Raw genomic sequence first — 25914 nt, forward strand, 5'->3', positions numbered from 1 at the left:
CACGTTCACGGTAAGAAAACGGACATATCATTTATAATTTACAAAATATAATTACGTATTCAGCGTTTTACCACTACTTGGTGTTATAAAGCATGCGTTACTATATTAAAGTAGTGCATTAAAACGTGTTTTTCCATATATATATATATATATATATATATATATATATATATATATATATATATATATATATATATATATACACACACACACACTTTATGCTTAATTTAATGGACACTAGGGCTTCTTAGATACAGCAGTGTCATTTCTGTTGGTGGAGAGCACAGCTTTCCCCGCCACCAGCCTATCACTGTGCTATTGACCCGCATTGACGTCATTGCGTCATTAGGTTTCCCTGGGAAACGCAGAAATTCAAAAATAGTATCAAATTAATTCAGCTGACAAAGAGAGGGGGCGGGGCTCCGGGTAAAACGGATTTGATGGGGCTGGGAAGGTGGGGGCTCTCCTATGAGTGCGGCGCTCAACTAGACTTGGTGTTACTACTGGAGTGTCGAGCAAAACCTATCGAGGTCTATTTTTATAAAGTCCTGCTGCTAGCATATTTCGTAGCAGCACAAAAAGGCCAAATATTCTGCATATGTAATCACGATTATAGTATACTGAGACGTGAGAGTGTGTCTATTATAGGAACAATTTCCACCTATAACTGTCAATCATGAATCGACAGCCATTGACATGGCTACATATTATTTTTAATGTTACATTATATCTTATAGACAGATCCAAAAATAACCCTTGGACGTCTTTATGTTTATTATCGTCGCATGTCTTTATATATTGAATGTCATGATGCTATACAGCCACCTTGCGGTCAAAAACAGGACAGCATGAACGTCTAGAACCAATAAAAATGACCCTGTAAATATATATATTAAAAAAGTAAAACCTGTATATACTGTCCTATCCATCAAACATATTTTTCACCTATTCATAAGGTTGTTGAGTTCATTTAAGAGACACATAAGCGTAAAATATAATTTGCGCCGAACAGTTCTGAACCGAGATTCAAGTTTAATTTAGTAAAATCATCAGAAAACAACCATAAACACGTTTTTTTAAAAACCGCATGTCCACACTTTAATTTCGGAGGAACCTGTATGTTTTCATATAGACTATGGACACAGTAATGTTTATCTTGACTTTCTAAATATTAAACAGAACAGTACAGATCAAGATATTAGAGTCAACAGCTCAGCTGTGCAAAGTAAAGTGAATGGTAGAATATTTTGTAACTTTGAGCAAAACAATCTTCTTATTAAAAGGTCCCTTTTTAAAACTGAAAGGAAAGCACATTTGTTAAAATCTCAAAAACACATTTTTGCTACTGATCTTTTGTTAAGTTTAAATATTTGCAGTGGCTCAGTCTTCAGACTACACGCTAATGTCGGTTAAGTTTGAAAGCAGTACAGTACACCGATGGAAATTCTCCTGTCCACATGTTTGCAGTATTGGATACTTTCAGCTAAAAAAAAAAAAAAAAAAAAACACCCAATGCTTCAGCCTGCTCTGATGGAAGATACAAGAAGTGCCTACAACACCCTGAACTGTTGCCATTAGACGTAATTAAATCTGAGAATGGCTGTGTAACGTAAAAGACTACGGTGTTTCTTTTAACGATCTGTATTCTGCAAAACAGACACCCTTTATACACCTAGGAGCTATTGCTGAGAGAGAGAGAGCGACATGGATATGGTGAGACTAAAAGATGCATTGTATTATTGGTATTATTGTTAAAAGAAACAGCATTCAAATACAGTCTGACACATTCAAACGTTGAATCTCGACCCCAGCCAAAATATCCCTTTACAGGAACAATCAAGAAATAAACAACCCTTAAGCCATAAAACAACATCATAAAATTTTCATAAAGATCTGAAAAAAGGGAAACCGTTTCAAGAACTCAACTGAACGCCAACCTTAGAAACAGTAATGATATGGTCTATAGTTATGAAATTAAGACAACGAATAGACAAACACCGTGTTCCTCACTGATAGCTAATATTAAGGAGCATGTTAATGTCACGTTTGTGCGTGCGTGCGTGCGTGTGTGTGTGTGTGTGTGTGTGTGTAGTGTCCTCAGGGAGCTCGCCGGTCCCTCTTGGAGAGGAGGTAGCACTGGATGGTGCGCAGACGATCTTTGGCTGGCCCAAATTCTGGCTGGAGTTTTAGAGTCGACTCGTACCAATGCATGGCCTTCTCAAACTCCTCCTATGAAGACGAATTAAGCACGTATTAAAAACGGTCATCGATAAAATCCCTCACGAGACTCCGAAAAACCGCTTACCATAGCTATATAAACATTTGCCAGAGTGAAATGGTTAACCACAAAGTGAGGAGCAATTTCCACTGCCATGCGTGCCACAGTCAGGGCGTCCTCCCATAACCTCGCATTTTGGAAGATGTTGGCAAGGCTGATGAGAGGCACATCCTAACAGAACGGAAACAAATATTCATTTGCTTTTGTACTAGCAAGTCAGCGGAGATGCAATGAAATAACAGAAAGAGGCGGACCTTCATGTGGTGAGGAGCGTAGTTCAGAGCCTGGCGGAGGCAGTCGATGGCTCTCTTTCCCTGACCTTTCACCCTCCAGTACAACGCTGCCATGCTGGACAGAACCCAGGACGTCTGATTCTAACGAATAAAAGGTTAGCCAGATCATGAAATGTAACAATCCATTACTCGCTGATAAACTTTCCATTGAGTTGTTCTCAGCTAGAAACACAAACAGTCAAAGTATGCTTGCATACACACTTCTAGTCATAGGGTTGAAGTCTGTCTGTTAGTCCCAAACCAGTGTTTATGATTACAATAATGAATTATCATAAAAACCACTTCGCAGTATCAAACAGACTGTCTTTGTCCAGGTAAAAAACTGGAAGCTTTGAACAATCACTTTCCAAACAGCTGCACCCACTCTTATGTTAAAAATAAGGTGCATAACCTATTAGTGGATATAGTTTTAGTCTTATTGACATGTACACACAATGGATAAAGCTACAGTAACATTATCTACACCACCTTTGTTTTGGAGCCATTAGGATTTATTTTTTTAAAGAAATAAAGTTAATTCACCAAGTAGGCATTAAACCGATCAGAAGAAAGAAAAAATACGTTTGTACAATTAAGATGTCTATTTTAAAAAAACAGAAGAAGCACCAAATCAGTATGATTTCTGAAGGATCTTGCAGTCTTACTTTGCAAAAACCAGACTGGTGTGAAAAAGACTAATTGTTTTGAGCCAACTTAAAGCCACTTTTAAAGAGTGTGCGGTTACATTCCTAGAACAGATAACACTCGGTGTAATACCTTTTCCAACACCTTTGCAATACGTGTTCCCACTTGTTCAAAAGACTGTGAGGGAAATTTATCTTTTCCCAGATTCTGCAACACCTGCAAGAGAAGAGAGAGGGTGAGATGAGGAAAGAAAAAAACAGCCGTTCACAAAGCTCAGAACCGTTCAGGTCAGCAGAATCACGGATGTAAATAAAAGACACACCTCTCTGAGTTGGCTCTCTCCGGTATAGTGGATGCCTCCGCGGTTGGCCACTCCGCTCAGATGGTCCAGCGTGTGCATACTAGCAGGGAGATTGGCGTTGCACACCGGCTCCACGGCTGGCTCCTGAAGCGGCGTGGCAAAGTCTATATGCTCTGTGATACTGTGAGGAGTTCAGAGTGTGTTAGTGGAAAAGGGCCCACTATGAAAGCATTCTGACAGAATGACTTTACGAATGGCCTCCTACTCTATGTTCTTGGCAGAAACAGCCAGCCAGGTACTAGCCACAGTTGTGAGGTCCACGCGACGGGTACGCTGACATTCCTCTGGACCGGGCCAACCCAGACTGCTGTAGTCCTTCCATCTCTCTAAAGACACATAAAATATGACGTCTTGATGCCTTTCACAGCTACAAGGCCACCAGAATCATCTCTGTGTCAGTGTTTTTATTGTTAAACAAGGGGTGTAACAGTAAACGTATCCATAAAAAAATTCTGTATGCCGTTCTGACACTCTATGGCGCAACAGATAATATAAATTATAAATATAAAAAAATGCCTTATCCCTTCCTCTTTACTAACAGCACCCAATTAGCGTTTCAAAACAGCTTGCACATTTTATTTATCCCAGGCATGTCGTCAGTGTCCTGTCCACAACTCATTTTTTTGTGAGTATATACGTCATTATATTTTACATTAATTGTTGGAAAATAGAAACGGGATGATTTAGAAGTTAATTTTAAAGTTAAAACGTGTTTGCATACTTTTTTCTTTTGTTTGAATGTTTATGTTGATTATTAGAGTTAAAAACTAAATAGTAACTGAATTCAAGTTTGGGTTCTGATGTTAATCGTAACCTTACAGTCATGCAAAAGAGATCTCCAGTTTAGAGCAGAATCTGAGCATGATTGTAATTATATTTGATTTATTTAGAGGGTTAGTTTCTAAACCATGTTAAATGAAGTGAGTGCAAGCATAATAAAATGTCACTCACATGGCTCCAGGGGGCAGCAGTGTGAGGGAGGTTGTGTTAAGTTTGCACGCACTTCATTTAACATGGTTTAGACTGTTAAAGGGAACCATCCATCTACTGCAATAACAGCACATAGAAGTGCCAGAACAATTTTTATTAGAACTCCAACTGAATTCGTCTGAAAGAAGAAAGTCACAAACACCTAGGATGCTACGAAGGCAAGTACACAGGCTGTGTGCAGTTACATCTTTATATCAAACCACAAAAACCTCTGGAATAAAGCTGAAATATAACAAATAAAAAGTGTTGCTTTAGTTCTTAACTGGAACTAAGTTTAATCTGGACTAAAACGATAATAAAATATGAAATGAAAATGTGAAATAGATTTTAGAAGTTAAAATATCTAAAATACTATGTGTGGCGTAGGCAGTTTATTCTCAGCACCTGAGGGACCAGGCGAGGGGATCGTGGGTCCACTGATCTCAAGGATGGAGTTGCTCGCTGCAGGTTCTCCCTGATTATCTCCATCTCCTACCCAGCCCTCCGAGGAGTCAGTTTTTGGCTTTTTCACACGTTTCACCTGGAATGTTATCTGAAGAAATGACCAGGAATCAGGTCAATTCTTCTTCATTACAAATACAAAAGATCTCAAACATTCCGACAGAGAGACGTACCCATTCAGCTCCCTCATCATCCTCACAGTTACCGAAGCAAGGTCCTCCCCCTCTTGCCCCCATGACCCTGTCGTTTTTTAGCACGCGGATGCCCCGTAGGTCCCCTGTCTTCCCGTTCATGTCCAGAGCCCCCTCGAATGCTCCTATCAGCTCTTCTCTCAGACGCCAGTCCTGCTCCTCTTCCTCCACCCCGTCAGTCTTTTGCTCTCGGACCCTGTCCTGCCCGCTCACCTCCCCAGAACCATTGCTGTCCACCACAACCTCTGCAGAAGACGGGAAAGTAACGGAGAGAAAAGGGACGGCAGTGAAAGTGCTGCTCGTTCAGAATCCCACAGAAGTTGGGCAGAAGCCCTTGTTTAGAAGATTTAATTCATTCATTTCTATGCGGACTAACATCCTCAATCTAACAATGGCTGTGTGTTAAAAAAAAAACCCTGCATGTATTCTGCCAGCTATTGTTTAAAAATAGTAACTGAAACAACATGAAATATGAAACAGTATAAAATATGCAACCATAAATCTTTAACATAGCGCTGTGCTATATTGCAATACCGCATGGCCTCACTACACTCAGTACATGTTTAATTTAGCAAGGACAGGACAGTTACCATCACATTAAATCTGGGGTAAGAATGTCAAATTGAACATATAAAAAAAAAAAAAAAAGTGTGGTCACATCTACAGCTTACTGTAATTCAAAGTGGGTGAAACAGGAATCTACGCAATTGTGAATTTCACGTTAGAGCAAATGATTTCCACATGCAGATTTTGCAAGCAAGTTCCAAGCAGCCAACATGTTTGCTACTTGGTATAAAAGTGAATTTTGTGAGAGATGTGCTTCTAATATTTTTACTGACAATTCTTTTGCAACAATTTGGCTATTGTGAACGCACATTGATGGGGTCCGATTCTGTCACATTTCCAGTTCTCAGAGGAAACGTACAGTGGAGTCTAAAAGTCTGAGACGGCAAATGTGGGATTTAAAATTTCACTTAAAGCTTGAAACGAAGATTTAGGATGTCAAAAAGAAACGCTACATTGCGAAAAATAAACATACGAATTAAGAAATACAACTAAGATATTTAGGTTTTAATGCTATTTCTAAGTCGATAACAAGTATGCAAACTCACTTAAATTGGTATGCTAATAATGAAAGCAAAATGTAAGTACTGTTGGACTGAGTCCACTCACTGTATTGTACGTGAACATCAACACAGAGAAAGAAGGCCCCATAAGCTTCATTATTAATCTTACTCTCAAAGAGGAGAGAGTCTTCCAAAGCAGACACAGGCATGGCATCAGTGTCCCAGGCCTCCTGCCTGCCGCCGCCGCTGCTGCTGCTGCTGGCCGTGTCCCATTCCTCCAGCTCTGCGTCTTCCTCTGCCTCACAGCCAGAGCCAGCTACACACACACACACACACACACTTCAGCTCACATGTTGCTTAACTTAGATATTTCAAATCAATACAACTGCATTATTTATAAGAAGACAGAAACAGAAGTCACTTGGACAGACATTCACCATCCGCATTGTTGTATAAGTGAAAAGTGTGTTAGTTCAAAAGGGGTTTGCCATATTAATCCCTAAATCAATAGCTCAGAGTTCCCCCAAACGAGAAGAGGACAATGAGTTCATTTTTGTCTGCAGAGCGCAGCGGCATCTAAATAAAGCCTGTGCTATTTTCAGTGCCCTGAATTATTGAGGACACGATTTCGCTATTTCAAAGTCTCTCTCACTCAGAACAGCGCCAGGGGAGAGAGAGCTGAGCTAGAGAAAGGGGAGCAGTGCAGGATGCTGAGGAGAAAGAAAAGGGGAGCAGAAGAGGGAATGGAGCAAACCCAGAATAGAAAAAGCAATGGTAAAGAGTCTAAAATTGGCTCAAAGATTACAGTGCCTGGTTCTAAAAAGAGCACTGAGCACTCTGCCGCTGAGGCTGCAACACCAGGGAGGAGGAAAGAGTGAGTGATGGAGGGAGGTGAAGTGGGGTTGCTGTCCGCAGGGAAAACTCAGTTCAGTGTTGGAAGGCTCCTACAGGTTTGCTACTTACATGGACAGGCCTGGTGCTGGAGATTGTAAAGGAAGGGGTAAAACTGGAGACAGCGCATTAGAGGCAGGCTGGCACGGCACTGGGGACAGTGAACCGTGAGAGTCAGGGCCCGACGAAACACGGCCAGAGCGCCAGTCAGGTTTCCCTGAGAGAGGTGAACGTTGACCAGACTTAACAGGGTGTGAGGCTGGTGTGAAGAAGAAAGAGAGAGGGATATACATTTATTTCTCCGTTTTGATTAAAGTAATAGCTAACATTTACGTGTCAGGGCATTCTAGATGCAGGTAAGCTTGTATTGGAAATCACGGTGTTCATATAGCATCACATCATTTGTACACATGTAGATCCAGTGCAGTGAATGGGTGCCATCAAAATAAGCTCAAACAGCTGATAATTTATTAATTTATTAAATCCAGTCCATCAATTAACACCTTGTGAAATGAAAAGCTGCATTTTTGTAATAAATTATTGAGGCATTGTAACTTTAAACCACTGCTTCATAATCCACAATAATGCTTCATCCAAGTAAAGACCTCTCATACAAACAGACTGAAATATTTGGTTAGAACAGTTTTAGACTGCTTTTAAACGATGCTTGATCTGTGCATATTTTTCTCCTGATTCAGACAATATGACTTTTCCCAATGGAGAGCAGAGTATTTCAGGTTCTTCTGTTGGGTCATTTTGACGGCCACTCACTGCAATTGATCCATTTGTAAGCACATGACGTAGAGCTAAATTTCTCATTAAGAAACAAATTTGGTAACACTTTAATTTAGTGTCCACTTCTCACTATTAACTAGTTGCTTGTTAGCATGCGTATTACTAGCGTGTGGCTTTTTATTAGTACTTATAAAGCACATATTGATGACTTATTCAACATGACAATATTTGAGTTGAAAAGTACAAAAATTCAAGTTTAAAGTACCACTTGCAGGTTTTTGCAAGTCTCCAGTCAGCTGACAAGCAGTGTTGGGCACATTACTTCTAAAAAGTAATTAGTTACAGTTACTAGTTACTTCCCACAAATAGTAAGATTTAGTAACCGAGTTACATCATTATAAAGGCATCTAAATACCAGGGAAAGTAACTATTCAAATGTGTAAAATAACTTGGACGTCCTCAATATAAATATGTTAAATGAATGAAAAGTGATATTGAAAAATTATATTATTATTATTAACATTCTACATTAATCTATTTAATGTTTCTGTGAAACAATGTGATAAAGAGCTATGAAATTCAATATATCGTTGTAAATATTATAAACTCTTTATGGACACCTTAGAATCACCATTACTATTTTTATAGCATTAAAAAAATGTTATTTTGCTGATTTTGCATGATAAGATTATAGAACTTAGTCATTTGAATAACCATGAATGTATTTGCGTTTCTACAAAAAAAAATAGGGGAGGAAATACGAAATTGTCATACTACGAATCTTGCTACTAATAACAATATAAAATGCACTAGGATTAATGAGTTGCTGGGTTCATGAATATTAATCAGGTTCACTGCGCTCACTCAAATTGATTTGCTGAAATCACCAGGCATGACAATAGGTGAGCGCCAGTCGATAAGATTGTCATTAGCGCGTATTACAGAGAAACCGGCGGTTCTTAAAAGCTGAAGAATTCCAGAGGAACTCCATCTAATTGACAGGAAAATACAAACCGGATTCCAAAAAAGTTGGGACACTATACAAATCGTGAATAAAAACTGAATGCAATGATGTGTAGGTGCCAACTTCTAATATTTTATTCAGAATAGAACATAACTCACGAAACAAAAGTTTAAACTGAGAAAATGTACCATTTTAAGGGAAAAATATGTTGATTCAGAATTTCATGGTGTCAACAAATCCCAAAAAAGTTGGGACAAGGACATTTTCACCACTGTGTGGCATCTCCCCTTCTTTTTACAACACTCAACAGACGTCTGGGGACAGAGGAGACCAGATTCTCAAGTTTAGAAATAGGAATGCTCTCCCATTCTTGTCTAATACAGGCCTCTAACTGTTCAATCGTCTTGGGCCTTCTTTGTCGCACCTTCCTCTTTATGATGCGCCAAATGTTCTCTATAGGTGACAGATCTGGACTGCAGACTGGCCATTTCAGTACCGGATCCTTCTCCTACGCAGCCATGATGCTGTGATTGATGCAGAATGTGGTCTGGCATTATCTTGTTGAAAAATGCAGGGTCTTCCCTGAAAAAGATGACGTCTGGATGGGAGCATATGTTGTTCTAGAACCTGAATATATTTTTCTGCATTGATGGTGCCTTTCCAGACATGCAAGCTGCCCATGCCACACGCACTCATGCAACCCCATACCATCAGAGATGCAGGCTTCTGAACCGGCGTTGATAACAACTTGGGTTGTCCTTGTCCTCTTTGGTCCGGATGACATGGCGTCCCAGATTTCCAAAAAGAACTTTGAATCGTGACTCGTCTGACCACAGAACAGTCTTCCATTTCGCCACACTCCATTTTAAATGATCCCTGGCCCAGTGTAAACGCCTGAGCTTGTGGATCTTGCTTAGAAATGGCTTCTTCTTTGCACTGTAGAGTTTCAGCTGGCAACGGCGGATGGCACGGTGGATTGTGTTCACTGACAATGGTTTCTGGAAGTATTCCTGAGCCCATTCTGTGATTTCCTTTACAGTAGCTTTCCTGTTTGTGGTGCAGTGTCGTTTAAGGGCCCGGAGATCACGGGCATCCAGTATGGTTTTACGGCCTTGACCCTTTCTCACAGAGATTGTTCCAGATTCTCTGAATCTTTGGATGATGTTATGCACAGTTGATGATGATAGATGCAAAGTCTTTGCAATTTTTCGCTGGGTAACACCTTTCTGATATTGCTCCACTATCTTTCTGCGCAACATTGTGGGAATTGGTGATCCTCTACCCATCTTGGCTTCTGAGAGACACTGCCACTCTGAGAAGCTCTTTTTATACCCAATCATGTTGCCAATTGACCTAATTAGTGTTAATTGGTCTTCCAGCTCCTCGTTATGCTTAAATTTACTTTTTCCAGCCTCTTATTGCTACTTGTCCCAACTTTTTTGGGATTTGTTGACACCATGAAATTCTGAATCAATATATTTTTCCCTTAAAATGGTACATTTTCTCAGTTTAAACTTTTGTTTCGTGATTTATGTTCTATTCTGAATAAAATTTTAGAAGTTGGCACCTACACATCATTGCATTCAGTTTTTATTCACGATTTGTATAGTGTCCCAACTTTTTTGGAATCCGGTTTGTAAAAGAAGAATATTGTTTACATTTAGTGCGTCAATTCTGCGTTTTATGTAAGACTCTCTAGCTCTGTATCTTTCTTTGCACGTGTGAGTCAAAGCGTCTGGAAACCCGTGCGCCTTCAAACTAGAATTTAAGGTACGTTACACTGTGCATCCATTAAAATGAAGTGAGCCTATGATAAAGTACAGCAACGCTGCAGTTCATTGTCATTATTACTTCTACCGCCCAGTTTACACTGGTTCTGATTACATAAAGTAAAGTATGTGCTGTAAAGGTGTGGTGTCCAGCGGTCTCTGTTGTAGGTCAGTGTCAGTGCATACCTCTGAGCGGTTGATCTGCAGGGCCTGTTGCAGCAGCTCATGGGCCTCGTCGTGCAGGCCGTAGTGCAGCAGCAGGTTGGCAGTGTTGACCAGAGGCATGTCTCTGTGCTGAGGAGGGGCAGAATGGAGCGCCTGACGCAGGCACGCCAGAGCTTGTGTCCCATTTCCTTTAGCACGCCAGAAAAGACCTGCTTCGTTCTGCATCATCCACCGCGGCCCACTCATCTGAGACAAAGAGAAATTGCAGTATTGCAGTTGACCTTCGGTAAAGCTTTTGTTTTTACAATCATAATCCTAGTTTTGCATTCAAATGTTGCCAAGCAATTGTGCATGATTATCAGTTAATAGGGTCTTACATTTGGGTGTATTCCTTAAACTATCATATGACACACAAGTCATAATGACAACTTCATGGTGCATTTAGTGTTTTTTTCGTCCTCTTCTTTGCTTAACAGTTCACAGTCACTATAATTGTTGTATAGCATAAATGTAAAGCTATTGATAAAAATGTAAAGTTACTGATTCTTTAATTCTATCTGTACTTTGCTCTCATCCATATTTTCTTAAAACCCACGCTCACATTCTTAAATGATTCATCTCAGTTCTGTACAAAAAGTAAAGCGCAATTACTAATGTGCTCAACACGAGCCACGTGTAACCGTTATTGTTTTACCTTATCCAGAGCCTGAGCAATCAGTGCTCCAGTTTGCTCCAAACTCCTCCCACCACTGCGCTTCAGCAACACCTGCGTAAAACACATACACAGAATGACTCACCTGAGACAACACAACACTCCCACGCACTAAATAGCTCTCCGTGCTTCATCTACCTGTACAAACAGCCCCGGGTAAGCTAAGGGTGTGGTACAGAACTCCTTCAGACTGACAGTGTTGAGAAAGCAGGCTCGTACCTCAGCAGCATGTGGGTCAGGCAGCTCCTTCTCCAAGGCCCAGGCCAGAGAGTCCAGTGGGTCTCTAGCGGTAACGAGGTTCTTAAAGCTGCAGTCCGGCATCTTTTCTGATGATGGAGGACTTTTGCTCTCCAAGAGGATATTCAGAGCCCTGGTAACATGACAAAGATAACAGGGTGACATGTTGCATGTTGAAGGATTGAGTGAGTGATTCTGTGACCGCATACTGTATAAAACGTTCACGTCAATGTGCCATGTCTTACTTAAAGTTGCGGGACTCAGGTGGCAGGTAATAGGTGGGAAGTAGGTGCGCAGGAGGAACTGTGGGAAATCGTTGAGCACAGTCTGACCTCCTAGGCCATAGCACTGTATGGCTTTCCTGTTCACACACACAACAAACAGAATGTGACTTCTACTATTATAATGTGCAGAGTAATATAGAAATAGAAATTACTAGTTTTTATGGCAACGTCTTTAGACATAATTTCGTAATTACAATAATTCAAATATGGCTTGAACACGTTCTATTATATTATACAACAAGAAATTACATATATTGACAACATGACATGCAGATAAAAATGTACAAAAAATAAACGCCATACATGCCATGAATATGCCAATAATTACTCCATCATGGAATCTCATTCACAAGTTCAACACAATCCCTTCTCAAACATTTGTGTGCCAACTCTGTTGTTTTCAGCTAACGGTTAGAGGGTTTACCAAAAAACAAACTAAACGAAACACTCTTACATCGATGGAGGTGGTCTCCTTCTCCCAGTGGGCTGCAGGTTCCCGTCCTAAAGACACCGAGTAGGACTGCTGAGGACTGTGACTCTCATTCACACTCAACTCAGACACCAGAGCAACACTGCTGGCTATTGACACTTCTTCACCAAACTACAGACACACACACACACACACAAACACAAAGAGGACTGATGTTACACTGAATATCTTCAACAGCATTGTCATGTAAAGTATTGCTTAACAAAACAAGTTTGTTTCAGCTATTGGGCCAATTTGTTTAATCCCGATCCTCCAACAAAAACAGTACAATTTTGAAAATCCATATGCATTTAAATAGTATAATTTTTTGTCTAAATATTTTAATGTAGAAATGTACTGTATCTGTACGCATTTAATGTTTTTTTGTTTCACCTGAATGTAGTGGACATTTTCAAACAGTTCTCCGCGGTGATACCGCACAGGCAAGTCATACGGGCAGTGCAGGGTGAACTTCTGCTGGCCCATGTGACACATTTGGTGATTTCCTGAAACAAAACGTTTAAGTACTATTATACTGCATCAACTGCGTTTCTGACAGGCTTGCAAAACTTGTTTATCCAGTATACTGCACAATCTTGAGTTTGTGGTTCTATGGCACAGAAACTGTACTGGAATTGAAAAGTAAAATATGCAGTCTTACCGAGTTGAGCTTCTTTAGCCATTTGGGTCTCGTGGATGATATTTCTCAGAATCTGCTCTTCCTGAATGAGCTTGTGCTTGTCCAGCATCTCCTGCTGCCTCAGGTAATGATCGTGCTGCTTTTGGTACTCCTTCAGTTCATTCAGGGTGCGCTGCAAAGACCTGGACAAAGACACAATCTCAAAAGATTAATTTGTGCCCTGTTCCTTGCCATCAACAGATCAACTGCAAGATATTTATCATCAATGCCAGGAAACAAATGCTCAAGTCTGAATGCCACAATCGGAAAGCATCGTCACTTTGCTTGGATTATGTCTGTCTGGTGTAACTACCAAAACACTTTCAACATTGTGTCAGATTTTTGGTTACACAATATCACAAAATACACATTTACAACAGCACTTCACTTTGCGTTTAACCCATGATGAAGTTGATTTCTGCATATAACAAATTTTTTAATTACAGTGTAATGCATTTATTAAGCTTTTTTTTTCAACTTATTATGTTTGACATTAAGGTTTTATCATGAGAGACACTGATTGAACTGTGGTGACACACAACATGCCATTATCTTAAATACAAACGCTTCTCATGAAGAACAAAAAAATGGTTTTCTTTTCCATTAAATACCAATGGTTATATAGTCTAATTCTGCATTCTTTATAAACAACCTGTTTACCATATTATTCAGCAGACATATATGTATTTATTTAATCTTTAGTATCACAAAGTTCTAAGTGATTCAGTCAAGAGAAGTGAGTGATTTTACTTTTGTTGCTTGATTAACATCAGTGACTTGGACAATAGCAGCTAAATTAGGCTGCTATCCCTTTAAAACCGTATTCATGGATGCAGTGTTACTGATACGTGTTCTCCCTACATTCATGTAAAACGAAATAGACTCTGTTTACGTGAATGCTTGACAAAACTGACAATTCGACATCATCTTGTGTGTATTTCTCTGTTCATTCGCCGTTCAAAAAGTATTCGCACGCTGTGTGTGCATACATTTTCAGTGTCTGCGCTCAGAAAACAGACTAAATCAGGTTTTCTCTTGCATCATCAAATTTATCCACATGCCTGCTCTTCTCTTACTCCTACATAGTTTTATGAGACGTTCAGCAAGCGTATGTTAGCTTATGTCCTGCTGGACAGATCAACAGGCTATACGTTGGAATAAGTTACGCATCTAACCTCCAAACCACGCAGCAGATTCGTTCTGAATTCATCTTATTCCAAATCGTCCCTCCCTATCATTTTCGTTTCGTTTTTATCCATCGACTAAAATGTCAATGGATTTTCGTTATAGGTTTTGTCATTTAAAATTAGTTTTCAATCGTTACTGCATCGATTTCGTCCATGAAAAAACTTCATGAAAATTATTCATCAAAGAAATTAACACTGCAGCAGAAACACACCCTCAATGAAAGAACAAGAGCCATTCGATATTAGGAAAAAGGCTACTCAATACCCAGATGCTTTTCTTAATGAGAGTCAAGAGTACTTGCCCAGAAAAATAGAGTCAAAGTCACAGCAGTAAATGAGACAACAAATAGTCTCTCTCACCGATGCTGAGCCTCAAGCCGCTGCTCCAGCTTCTGCTGACAGAGGACGGCATGCTTCCTCCTCAGGGCCTGCTCAAAGCCCGGCTGAGCCTGCAGGGCCTGCTCATAGCACAGCACGGAGTGATTATACTCCCCCAACATCTACCAGAGACACCAAGGGAGAAAGTGAGTGAGTGAGTGTCATCTGATATAATCAAGGAAATCTTATACCAAAGAAAAAGTGTCCAGCAGAAAGCGCATGCGCGCAGGGAATTGAGAGAAAGTTCGAAAACATTTAAAAATGGTATTTTCAGAAACCATCCCTCTCCTTCAAAACGCTGCACTCACGGCGTAAATATTGCCAAGGGTGTAATGGCTGGTTAGGAGATCGGTGGTGAGATCCAGAGCAGCGTGGGCGAGGATGGCAGCGTCAGCCGAGAAGTGCGCTCTGTGAAGTATGTTTGCCATATTGATGAGAGCAACATCTTTGTGCTGCCTGCAAAAAAAAAAAAAAAAAAAGGAAGTACATGCAAATGTATGTAAAACAACTTATGCAAGTCTCTGCGCAGGTGACGAAACACTGATTTCACCACTGATGATCTGTGCCCACTATACATCTGCCATTTCTATCCATGTACCGTTTCACCTTACCTTGGAGAAAAGTGGAGGGCGCGGACCACACAGTCCACAGCTCGCTTGGGTTCATTCTTCATCCGCCAGTAGAACGAGGCCAAGTTATAAAGCACCCATGAAGAGGAATTCTTAGAAAGCGAGAAAAAGACAGTCATCATTAATCTCGGGAAACGACAATTTCAGCCGACTCCTGCTATTATCTACGAACCTCTAAAAACTGCAGCTTACAGGAAAAACTGAACCATAAAGGAAAAAGTACAGTACTGATAAATCATTCGATTTAAAAAAGAATCCTGACATTTACTGTGGTTAGAAGAAGGACTCGACTTCCCAAACAAAGAAGCTCAAAGTTAAGCAATATAAACGCCATAAAAATATCCATTAGCTTTGATTTACAAAGAGATAACAATGTCCCTTATTGTGCATTTTAATGCTAGGTTTTATCTTACGAAGCACAATAATCTTATATCAGGGCAACTACAAAGATTTCCGGTCACAACCAGACTTTTCCAAAAAACAACTGCAACATTTCAAGACTGTGAGAACCCTGAACTTTACAAGAACATTAACATACCTTTAAGAGGGCCTGGTGTATCCGATGCCCAATCTCATCTACGCTTTGTCCCAGCTTAAGAGACAGGGAGGTAAAGATCGGGTCGTCCTTTGAAAGCAAGGGTGATGTTAAGTTTACCTTCTCTTGTACACCCTGTGGGAGAAAGAAAAGCAATGAGCAATACGACAATGAGTCCATGTTCCACAGCAAAGTCGGCATAAAATAAAAATACACCATTGTATCTTCTAAACGCGTCTTTAGTCTGGGATACACTGAATGGTCCTTGCCCTGATTTTACAGTTCTGGAAAGTCAGAGCCAGTCTGCAGATTGCAGATGACAGATTCCCAGAAAATCGGCGGCGTGTGATGGTCAGAGACTCTAATTTTTAGCTTCAGACTTTGATTCCATCCAGCTGGAGGATATCCAACATTGCCGGCCAATTTAATTTTTTTTAATTTTATTTATCGTTTATCTCCTAGCAACAAGGCCTTTCTGCTTGAGTTTGTTGCGATCAGAACAGCTTCAAAGTCTGGGAGTGTGTGATCCTCAGTTGTGTAGCATACGATGCCCAGTTTTCCTTCGGCACCATTTACAGAGTTAGTAAGTGTATGACGCCTAGTGCATTAAAAATCTGTTCAGATATTAAGCCTTAAAGATCCTATAGTGAACAAATGATCTGTGCGCGTATAATTTGTCGCTAAAGCAAAATTACATAACTGTACCTTCTAGTAAAAACGACACTTCTCTCATGTTTTTTTGTTCATTTTTAATAATCATGATATCTTCGATGTGAAAAAAGTTCAAAGCTGCTTCTACTGCACAATTAATATATAAATAAGCATGTTAGAATGATTTCTAAAATATCAAGAGACACTGAAGACTGGCGTGATGGCAGATGAAATTTTGGCAGGAATACATTACATTTTAAAATATGTTAACATAGAAAATATTTAAGTAGTAATAACAATTCATTACTGTATTTTTAATCAAATAAATCCAGGCTTAAGCATAAAAAGTTCTGATAAAACCTTTTAAGCGGTGGTGCATCTAACTCACTCCAAACACTCACCCTGAGGTGCTGAAATGCATGAATGCTATAAGGAAGATCGAGAACTTTAGCGCAGTCAGGTTTTTCCAGGTCTGTAGGTAAAGGTGACATCTGATCCAAAAAATCCTCTGGACTAGAAAATGCAACGATAAAACCAGAATGACGTACTTGATGATCACAACTAAAATAACAGCTATATAAAAACACAAGCAAGCGCCGCTTACTTTATGTCTTTGCCCTCCAGGGATATAAACGTGCCATCGTATAGATCCAGGTCTCCCAGAGGAACTTTAGCTGTGACACAGTCAGCATCTTCTTTATAATGTCGCTGCTCTAAACCTGTGTCCCGGTCTTCGTTCTCTTCAATGTGAATCTTCTGAGCGACTAGTTGCTTCTGCAAAACGTACAGACACTCACTGTCAGAGAAGCGGTCAGGGAAGAATGCCTTTACTTCTAGAGCTGCCTTCTTCAAGACAGAGTGCATTGTAAAAGATCCTTTTAGGCTATGATGAACGTGAGGCTCAACATCACCTCTAACTTCTTGAGGTAGTTCACACGAGTCTCTTGCTGCATGAAAAGAACTAAATGGTGGGGATGTTTCAAGTTAAGAGGAGAGTCCACCTGAAAACGAAAGGGAGCGTGAAAGAGGCAAAGGCAAAAAAAATCAATGCGCAAACATGCTTTGAGCAAGAGTCGCTATCGAACAGATACGAGGTCAGAGATTAGAAAGCATCAAGAAGCCAAACCGGGCTGACGATCTGGACTGTATTACTAAATCACCGCACACTAGCGCGCTGTTATCTCGTAATAAGCAGCAGACTACAGCTGTCAACACTTGAGATCGACACGCGCATCTGTCTGACAGCTGTATCAAGCAGCGTTAGTGAGTAACAATCAGATTAGAAAGCTGCCGTTGAGATCCGGTAATATGCTGTCTTGTAAATATGGTCTAGAGAGAGCGACTGAGTGACTAAACACGACACAGTCGCGTACCTGCTGCTGGATCTTGCCGTCCTCCGTCACCACCCAGTGCGTGGTAGCTCGCGCGGGCTCCGCCAACAGCACGCAGAGAAACACCACCGCCGCTCCGCGAGCGGAAGGGCTCCAGAAACGTTTATTAGCGGAATGACTGCCTATGCTATTGCTCTTGTCATCCGCCATCTTTTTTTTTAACCGTCTGTCCATTCGACCCTAAAGGTTCGCGTCATTCACCACAATCTGCTTCCGGGTTACAGAGCGACCCCGCCCCCTGCATAACTCACGCGCAACACTGGGACGCGTCCGCCAAACGTTTTGTTTTCTCCCGGTTACTAATAAACAATTAAAATATAAATCGTCAGTGTTGTGCCATTTGCTTAAAACGCTTGTTTTAAACTAGTCAAGGTCAACGCAAACGAACTTACTGGCTTCGTTTTTTATTACATTTAATAACATAATTAAAAACCCACAGTAGAAAAATGTCAGCATATGACAATTATGTAATAATTCAAAAACAGATATTTTGAAGGTATTAAATACAACACCCACTAATTAATTTATAAATATAATAGTCATAACGTAACGTAAAATAACGTAACAATTAAAGTTGGGGTTTATTTGTAAACTATTTATTTGTAAACTTGCATTTATATCTGATATTACTAAATCTGAAAGGAACGCTTAATATTTATTGTGTGTATTTTTTTTGTAAGATAATAATGCAAATTTTACTGAATGAGTTTTTCTTTATGACTTCTATAAATACAGACGAAAACAACAACAGTGATAGAAACCATCGCATAATTTGTAATGGTTTTAATGGAAGATGTGATGGATCCTGTGGGTTTCTTCTGGTATTTGGTCGCCATCCTATTGCTTGCTCAGGCCGCTGAATCCAAAGGAATGAATGTCCCTATAAACACACTACAAAAACACATTTTTTAACAGATAAAACCTGATAATGTGTAAGTATTTGTAGTGAAAACCATTACAATTTCTGTAGTGTTTTATTTGTTTTTTTAAGCAGGGTTACTTAAGATCTAGATGTAGTTTAATAACTCAAACTTAACATCTTTAATCTTTTTTTTTGGGGTAGTAACCATGATTTTTCCATCTGATCAGTTTTCTGTTCAAAAACAAGGACATGTAGCATACAGAAACCATAGTAAGATTAAAGCCTTCATTTATAGGGACTCCGTTATTAATATTCATTATATAATTCACCAATTATTTTGATCCATTTTAAGTGATCTCAAATTAGAAAGAGTGGAAATAGTTTCACTAAAATAATGAGAGGACCCATAGAATGTTCAAAAGTGAACTGTACAATATAATAAAATGCAATAAAGTTTTTATTTTTACATTGTGCAATACATTCAGAAGCAACTTTAAAAGTACATTGTGATTTTAACCATGTTGCCAATAATGAAAAACATTTATTTATTTTAACTAGTACCAGTACTTTTTTTTTTTTTTTTTTTTTTTTTTTTTTTTAAAGTACTAGAACTAGACGTTTTAATTTGTTAGGAAGAGCTGAGTAGTTGTAACATTAAAATGCACATTTATTTGTTACAAGTACATATAAAGCAGTGTTTGTGCTAGTGTTAAAGTGAACGTACAAGTAGAATCCCACGAAGAGACATTTAAATACACCTTCATTTATATATAAAATGCATAGCTAAAGCTATAAAGAACAAGAACCCATAAGCCATCATCTAATGGACCCAATCCTAATAGCACAAAGTGTTCGCATGCAGTAGAGTTAAAGCTGAATGATGGTTGAGTTCAGGATTTCAGGTACGTGTTTTGATTTAGACGACTTGGAGAGGTCTCTCTGTGACAAGAAAACGACAGATTAAGGGACATTTTGACATGAAAACATGTCTCTGAAATCTGATATGAGGTTATTCATAACATATTATACTGTATATATTTACATCCTAAAACAATAAGGACAGAACGACAGTCAGGCATTATCTGAATTGTAAATAAATAGAGATAGTCTTGGTTAAAAGTGTGGATTAGCAAGAAAAACAGTCCAGGTCAAAGAGAGGCCAAGAGGATGTATAAAAGAGAGACTAAATAGATATTATACATGCATCGCAAGTGCCTTCAGAGGTCCATGAAAACTTTGTTTGTATAAAATATCATATGAAACATGTCCTCCTTGACTCTTAATTAAAAGAATGCCACTATATTAGATGTAATTTGCTAAGTACAGTATCCTTTTAAAATACAGTCAGTCAATCATTACTCAAAAATAAACCCCTTTAGGGTAATACAGGACCCTGTCAGTCTTGATCAACCCATAAGCGGGTTGTTTATCAATAATTACCATCTGACTACATATTGTTCCTACATACTTCACTTTAGTTAAATATATAAAAGCGTTGCTTTATTAAACAGTACTGGAAACAACACCATGTTAGCAAGTCAAAGCGTGTTTAAGAACTGTGGTTAACCATACAGTTAAATAGACTAAATTTAGAATATTTAAAAAATAAATAAATAAATTCTAACAGACCTTAAATTACATGGATTCACAGGCTTGGCCAATTCCTTTAGAAAAAAGTTTTTATTAGCATAAGATTATGCCAGCATCATATTTATTTTTAAATAGGCATTTACATACTTCATGCCTTTATAGTTCACTCCAATAAATTTGCTGATAATTCATTTACTTTATTGAATATTATGTACTTGCTCACCAATGGTGAATGTGTGCGGTCAGAATGAAAGTAAAACATGGCAATAATCCACAAGTAATCTGCACCACTACGGTCCTCAATTAACATCTTGTAAAGTGAAAAGCTGCATGCTTGTGATAAAAAAAAAAAAATCCATCATTTAACAGTTTAACTTTAAACTGTTGTGTCTAGCCAAAATACAAAAACATAATCCATAATAATGCTTCCCCAAGTCCATCACCCATTGTCCTCTTATATCAGAAACCGCAGATATCAGATTGTTCACTCTTGTAAATAGTGCACATTTCTCTCCTGATTCAGACAAGATGACTTTTTAACTGGAGAAAGCAATATTATGGATAAAGGAATTTAAACATCTTGATAGATTTTTTTTTTTTCCTTCAAGAAATGAATTGATGGACTGTTGTGTGGATTATTGTGGTGTTTTTAATCACCAGTTTGGACTGAAGGCGCCCATTAACTGCAGAGAATCCATTGGTGAGCAAGAGATGTATTAAACTTTTACCCAAAATCTGTTCTGAAAAGGAACAAAGTCATCTTTTACATTTTCAGCAAATTGTTCAGGCTATTCCTTTAAAACACAGTTCAGTTCAAGCTCCTGCTCTCTTTGACCTGACTGCGAGTTACTGATGGAGAAGCCGAAGAGTTTACCTGAAATTCTGAATAGGTGCTTGCGACAGAGTTAATGCTGAAGTTACGCTGTGGACTAGCTGGTACCTTCGTCATGCCAGCCACGCTGCCAGTTTGATGACAGATATTCTCCTTATTGCGTTCTAGCAAACCTTGATGAGGAGGTTTGCCATGGCCTGGAGTCTTCACATTACCCTGCTTTGAAAAAAAACAAAAGAAGCGTAAGGCAAGTAGTAACACATTAACTTAGTTAATCAGTAAAGGATTGGGCAAATTAGTTAATTAAAAGCTTGAGAACAATGGTGTTGTTATGGCCGTGCACTGACCTTGCTTGCTGAAATCGGGGGACGTGATATAGGAGAATGACAGACAGTACCACCAAAGACAGAACGGATAGTGCTGTTAGAAGTGCCAGTGCTGGAGGTAGCGTTTAGCTGAGGAAAAGCCAAAGAGTTAATACTGAAACAGCCATGCATTCATTTGAAATATAAAAAATGTGAGCATCAAGGCGCGCAATGAGAATAAAACCAATATGAACACCCACTTTTCACAAACCAATCGATAAGATCAAGTCATGCATTGCATGTTTTATATTGCAATACTGTTTTTCAATCAGAAATATGACATGTCACATGTAAAATGGGCTGTGAACAAGGTTTCACGTTGACTTTAATTATGCCGTCTTCATCAGGAGGTAAAATCCTATTGTACTTGCCTTTCGAGCTTTACAAGGTGTTGTGCTGCCCAGAAATCTTCGTTTAGTCGGTGTCCGGATCACAGTGCCATAGACCATGTCTTCCTCTGTCTGTTTGTTCTTCTTTAGTTGCTATACAGCAGTTATCGTATTATTAAAATCTAGCAATATTACATCTGGTCATTCTCTAGTAATGCATCATTTATAAATACAAACTACGCGGCAAGTTTGGGGTAAATGTATAAAATCAGAAATATATCAGGAATATTTGCATGCCCGTTAAAGTGAAATACATACCCGCTCCTGTTTTTCCCGCTCTTTCTCTAGCCGGTACGTCTCCCATTGATCAGTAACAAACTGCATGAACTTTTGACCATTCACCTGGAATTCTCTGTCCTGTTCGTGTTCCCACTGTTCAATCTCAGCCTTCAGCTTCTTCTCAAGCTAAATTAGAGAAAGCCAGTTACTAATGGCTAGCATTATACATCATATACCTAGGGTTCAAAAGTTAGAGGTTGGCAAAGTTTATAAAAGCCACCAAGACTGCAGTTATTTGATGGAGTTTGCATGGTATCGTACACATGTGTATCTCTCAATACGTGTGTCATAATTACCTTGGGGAGACCTTTGACCAGATCAGCCCGTTGTTTCTCCTCCTTTAGTAGGTTTCCTCCTCTATTGGTGAATCTGGTCGGATCTTTGGCCTTTTCCTACCACACAACAATGAGAGTGTTAGGTGACGCAGAAACATGACGTTTGTTTTTAGTCAGTTCAACTTACTTCAAGCTCTAAGAAAAGTCTCCAGCTGTCCTCCCATTTGTGAACGCCTTCAAAAAGATCTTTATGGTCCTCATAATACTGTTTAAGACACACTATTTCTGCATCATGCAAGCTCAGGAGTTCCTCACTGAAATCATCTGAGAGGAAAACAAAAAGCAAAAAAACCTACTTTAAACTTTTATTTCATTACAGATGACAGTCAACTGGGTTAATTCAGACAAAATGGCAACTCACTATTATAATAAGGCACAAAAGCTTCCCTTTGGTCAGTGCTATAAAAGCACTTATCCCAGAAGACCGCAATCTCGTTCCGAATGGCCTCAGTAACGTTCTCTATATTTTTCAGCTTCAGTTCCTCAAGACGTTTCACCTCAGCTTCTAACTGACAGTACATAAAACAATATTTGATTTGTGTTCTATACAAATGATTGGACATTCGGAAGCCTTGATTTCATGCAACGTTGTACAAAAGATGTAACTGAAGAAAAACAGGTTTCAAATATTTTTCCTAGAAGCAAATTGTCAAAAGATTACTAACAGCTTCCATATTTCTTTTCTTTGACAGGGTCATGTGTTCAAAAATTGCATCACGCTCTTCCTGTGGAATCTGCAACCTTTCCCATAGTTCATGTATCTTCTCCCGATAAGAGCCACAGACACGTTCATTCTCTGCCTTTCTGCTCTCCAACTGAAATGATAAATACCGTATTATAGAACTGCTTAATAATGTTTATAGTATGTCAGATTCAGCTTTTGTTGTACCTGGTGAAGGAGGACTTTGAGTGAATCAATGTTTTCTTTAGACAAGCAAAAACTCTCTTCATCTTCACATACGATATCCTTTTCAAAACTAGTCTCAGGCAACTGATCCAGATCGTCCATGCAAAGTATTATTTGCTTCTTCAATGTGACAAACTCCTTGTGTCTTCGTTCCTTTAAATATATATATAAAACACTATCAAACTGAATAGAATGCTTCAATAAAAGACAACAAGAGTGTATTATTTACATTAAAGATGTATTATCGTACTTTCTCAGTGGTGAGAGAGGAGATGTGTTGATGGAATTTCTCCAGCTGTTCCAGAGACGGAACAGAATCAGCAGAGATAGAAAACGGCTGGAAGCAGAGGAGGTCACAGAGATCCTGATCCTTCTCGGTTAAAGCTTTGAGCGCTTGCATTCTCTGGTTTTTCTCCTTCAACATCACTTCGAGACGTGTCCGAAGGTCTTTTTCCTGCTGTAGCATAGTGTTACTTCTCTCCTCCTAAGACGATTAGGAAACAGAGTTTTAAAAAATTGGTCAATAAATGCAATAAATCCACTTCTGTCATCCTAAAACGATTAGGAAACAGAGTTGGTCATAAAAATTGGTCATGTGGCTATTAGTGCATTAGATACGAAGCCATTTTCAAGTTTGGATCAATAATACGCTACAGTAAAAACAGTTATATTGTGAAATAATATATTTTTTCCTATCTGAATTTTGATATATTCCTGTGATGACAAAGCTGGATCTTAGTCCAGTCGTCAGGGTCACATGACTCTTTAGAAATTATTCTTATATGCTGATTGGTGCTTAGGAAACATTTCTGTTATTGTCAATGATGAAAACAGTTGTGGTGCTTTAACGTTTAGAAGTCACCTAAACGTAGAGTAAATGCTTACCTGAAACGGAAGAAGCTGCAGCTCCGAGCACAACTTACTCATCTCATTCTGACATGTCTCAATACTGGTCATCAGACGTTTCCGCAGACTCTCTTCCTCGGCAATCATCATGTCCAGAAGACTCTAAAGTACATGTTTTGTAAGTTTATCACTGAAAACTCTCTTTCTTTGCATTCATTAGAAGTACACTCACTTTGACATGATTCTTCACCACATTTGTCCTTTCTAATCGCTGTTCCTCAGGGATGCCAATTTCCTCCCAGATGTCCTTTAGATGGCCGAGAGCTTTATTCAAGCATGCCACCGATTCTGCAGCAATCACCTCACTAAAATCATTAAGATAAAGGAAGAGAACACACATCTGTTGAATGCACAGCTGAGCAAAGCGCTACGTTACATAAATGTCTGCTGACATATAACCCACCCATCCATCCATACAGGCTGGAGTCAAATGAGCAGAAAACACTTGCTATCTGTCAATTTTACGAATCAATAACTTCACCAATATCGGACATGTAATGATCGCGTTGGTGCATTAACGTAACTAATTTTATAATTTCCAAAACAAGCTACAGCTCAAAATAACGTTACATTTTGATCAAATGACACACATTCTTTTCTGTATCTCCGTAAACGAACCCAGTCCCAAAATTACAACATATCAGCAAAGATACTCACCTCTTCCTCATCCTCGCCCTCAGACAAGGCTCCTCGCTGTTTTGTTGTATTTTATGAAGTAATATATTTCACCGCACGGTCTTCGCACTCCGACAGTGCGCGTAACCGTTTCCGACTGATTCAAAATATGAGTCAAAACAGCGCCCTTCCTCTGATTGGCCGGCGGAGGGGTTTCTGCGCATGCGCGAGGACGTGTCAAACTGACGGATGGTTTCCAGCATGACCTCAGAAACAGTTTTAAACGACCGCTCCTGTGTTTTTTCATTAATAATGTACAGCAACAAATGCATAATTGTGCAGATATGGTAACGGTCTGTTTTACCATTTATTTATTAATATCTCGAGTCTCCGTTTATGTAATATGTTGAATGTCTGTATCAGGGTTCCTCAAATCTTACCCTGGAGTTGATAAAACTCACCGACCTGTGATTTTTTTTAATGATCCTGAAGACACTGATCAGCATGCTCATGTGTAATCACTGGTCTATATTATTTGCATATTTTTCTATACACTTTTTCCATACAGACATTTGTGCCATTTTTAATGGTAAGCTCTTAGCAATAGATATTACTAATCAAAAATTAAGTTTTGTTATAATTATGATGGGAACATCACAAAATATATTCACACAACATGAACTTTACTTAATATCCAAATTTTTGGGGGCATAAAAGAAAGATATAATTTATAATGAAGTATTAACTAATTAATTAGGTAGAATTTTGACCCATGCAATGTATTGTAGACTGTTGCTACAAATATACCCGTGCTGCATAAGACTTTTGTGGCACAGGGTCAGATATTTGTGTGGGTATTGTATGCAGTATTGTATATTTAAAAAAATCAACGTTTGCATATTCACATAGCTAA

The 25914-nt window shown here is 39.0% G+C and overlaps 2 protein-coding genes across 11 annotated transcripts; both read right to left on the bottom strand.

The window, feature by feature from the left end:
- Positions 1-1015: 1015 nt before the first annotated feature.
- Positions 1016-18117, bottom strand: ttc17 (tetratricopeptide repeat domain 17). Of its 3 annotated transcripts, XM_043245453.1 has the most exons (25): positions 17904-18114; positions 17442-17531; positions 17135-17304; positions 16932-17043; positions 15883-16014; positions 15327-15436; positions 15024-15171; positions 14698-14837; positions 13133-13293; positions 12865-12977; positions 12457-12603; positions 11964-12079; positions 11701-11851; positions 11464-11535; positions 10791-11015; positions 7209-7395; positions 6352-6561; positions 5161-5423; positions 4931-5078; positions 3762-3882; positions 3518-3677; positions 3328-3411; positions 2533-2652; positions 2306-2449; positions 1016-2229 (listed from the first exon to the last, which is right to left on the bottom strand). In XM_043245453.1, the coding sequence occupies exons 1-25, from the start codon at positions 18093-18095 to the stop codon at positions 2098-2100; spliced, it is 3648 nt and encodes a 1215-aa protein (XP_043101388.1). In that variant the 5' UTR covers positions 18096-18114; the 3' UTR covers positions 1016-2097. The 3 variants fall into 3 exon arrangements, with proteins under 3 accessions (XP_043101388.1, XP_043101389.1, XP_043101390.1); XM_043245454.1 differs by lacking the exon at positions 17442-17531; XM_043245455.1 differs by lacking the exons at positions 1016-2229; positions 2306-2449; positions 2533-2652; positions 3328-3411; positions 3518-3677 and having other exon boundaries at positions 3787-3923; positions 17904-18117.
- A 1107-nt stretch (positions 18118-19224) lies between these two features.
- Positions 19225-25828, bottom strand: prc1b (protein regulator of cytokinesis 1b). 8 transcript variants are annotated; one of them, XM_043245013.1, is made up of 15 exons: positions 25044-25828; positions 24559-24691; positions 24366-24488; positions 23731-23964; positions 23463-23633; positions 23239-23388; positions 22935-23082; positions 22701-22837; positions 22535-22630; positions 22218-22364; positions 21942-22052; positions 21553-21660; positions 21314-21421; positions 20413-20447; positions 19225-19722 (listed from the first exon to the last, which is right to left on the bottom strand). In XM_043245013.1, exons 1-15 carry the CDS (start codon positions 25052-25054, stop codon positions 19674-19676), a joined length of 1761 nt encoding a protein of 586 aa, XP_043100948.1. In that variant the 5' UTR covers positions 25055-25828; the 3' UTR covers positions 19225-19673. The 8 variants fall into 8 exon arrangements, with proteins under 8 accessions (XP_043100948.1, XP_043100943.1, XP_043100951.1 ...); XM_043245008.1 differs by having other exon boundaries at positions 21248-21421; XM_043245016.1 differs by having other exon boundaries at positions 21248-21424; positions 25044-25069.
- Positions 25829-25914: the final 86 nt, after the last annotated feature.

The sequence above is a fragment of the Puntigrus tetrazona genome, chromosome 7 (genome assembly GCF_018831695.1).
Source record: "Puntigrus tetrazona isolate hp1 chromosome 7, ASM1883169v1, whole genome shotgun sequence".
In the NCBI taxonomy this organism is placed as follows: domain Eukaryota; kingdom Metazoa; phylum Chordata; class Actinopteri; order Cypriniformes; family Cyprinidae; genus Puntigrus; species Puntigrus tetrazona.

Excerpts from the sequence above, each read along its gene's own strand:
- prc1b (XM_043245016.1), bottom strand. Across the intron at positions 23,965-24,365 it reads TGCAGCTTCTTCCGTTTCAG|GAGGAGAGAAGTAACACTAT; the intron begins GTAAGCATTTAC and ends TAATCGTCTTAG. Across the intron at positions 21,425-21,552 it reads CCCCGATTTCAGCAAGCAAG|CAGGGTAATGTGAAGACTCC; the intron begins GTCAGTGCACGG and ends TTTTTTTCAAAG.
- ttc17 (XM_043245453.1), bottom strand. The coding sequence starts at position 18,095 with ATGGACAGACGGTTAAAAAAAAAGATGGCGGATGACAAGAGCAATAGC. Across the intron at positions 7,396-10,790 it reads TGCAGATCAACCGCTCAGAG|CCTCACACCCTGTTAAGTCT; the intron begins GTATGCACTGAC and ends TCTTCACACCAG. Across the intron at positions 3,883-4,930 it reads CCCCTCGCCTGGTCCCTCAG|AGAGATGGAAGGACTACAGC; the intron begins GTGCTGAGAATA and ends ATGTGTCTTTAG.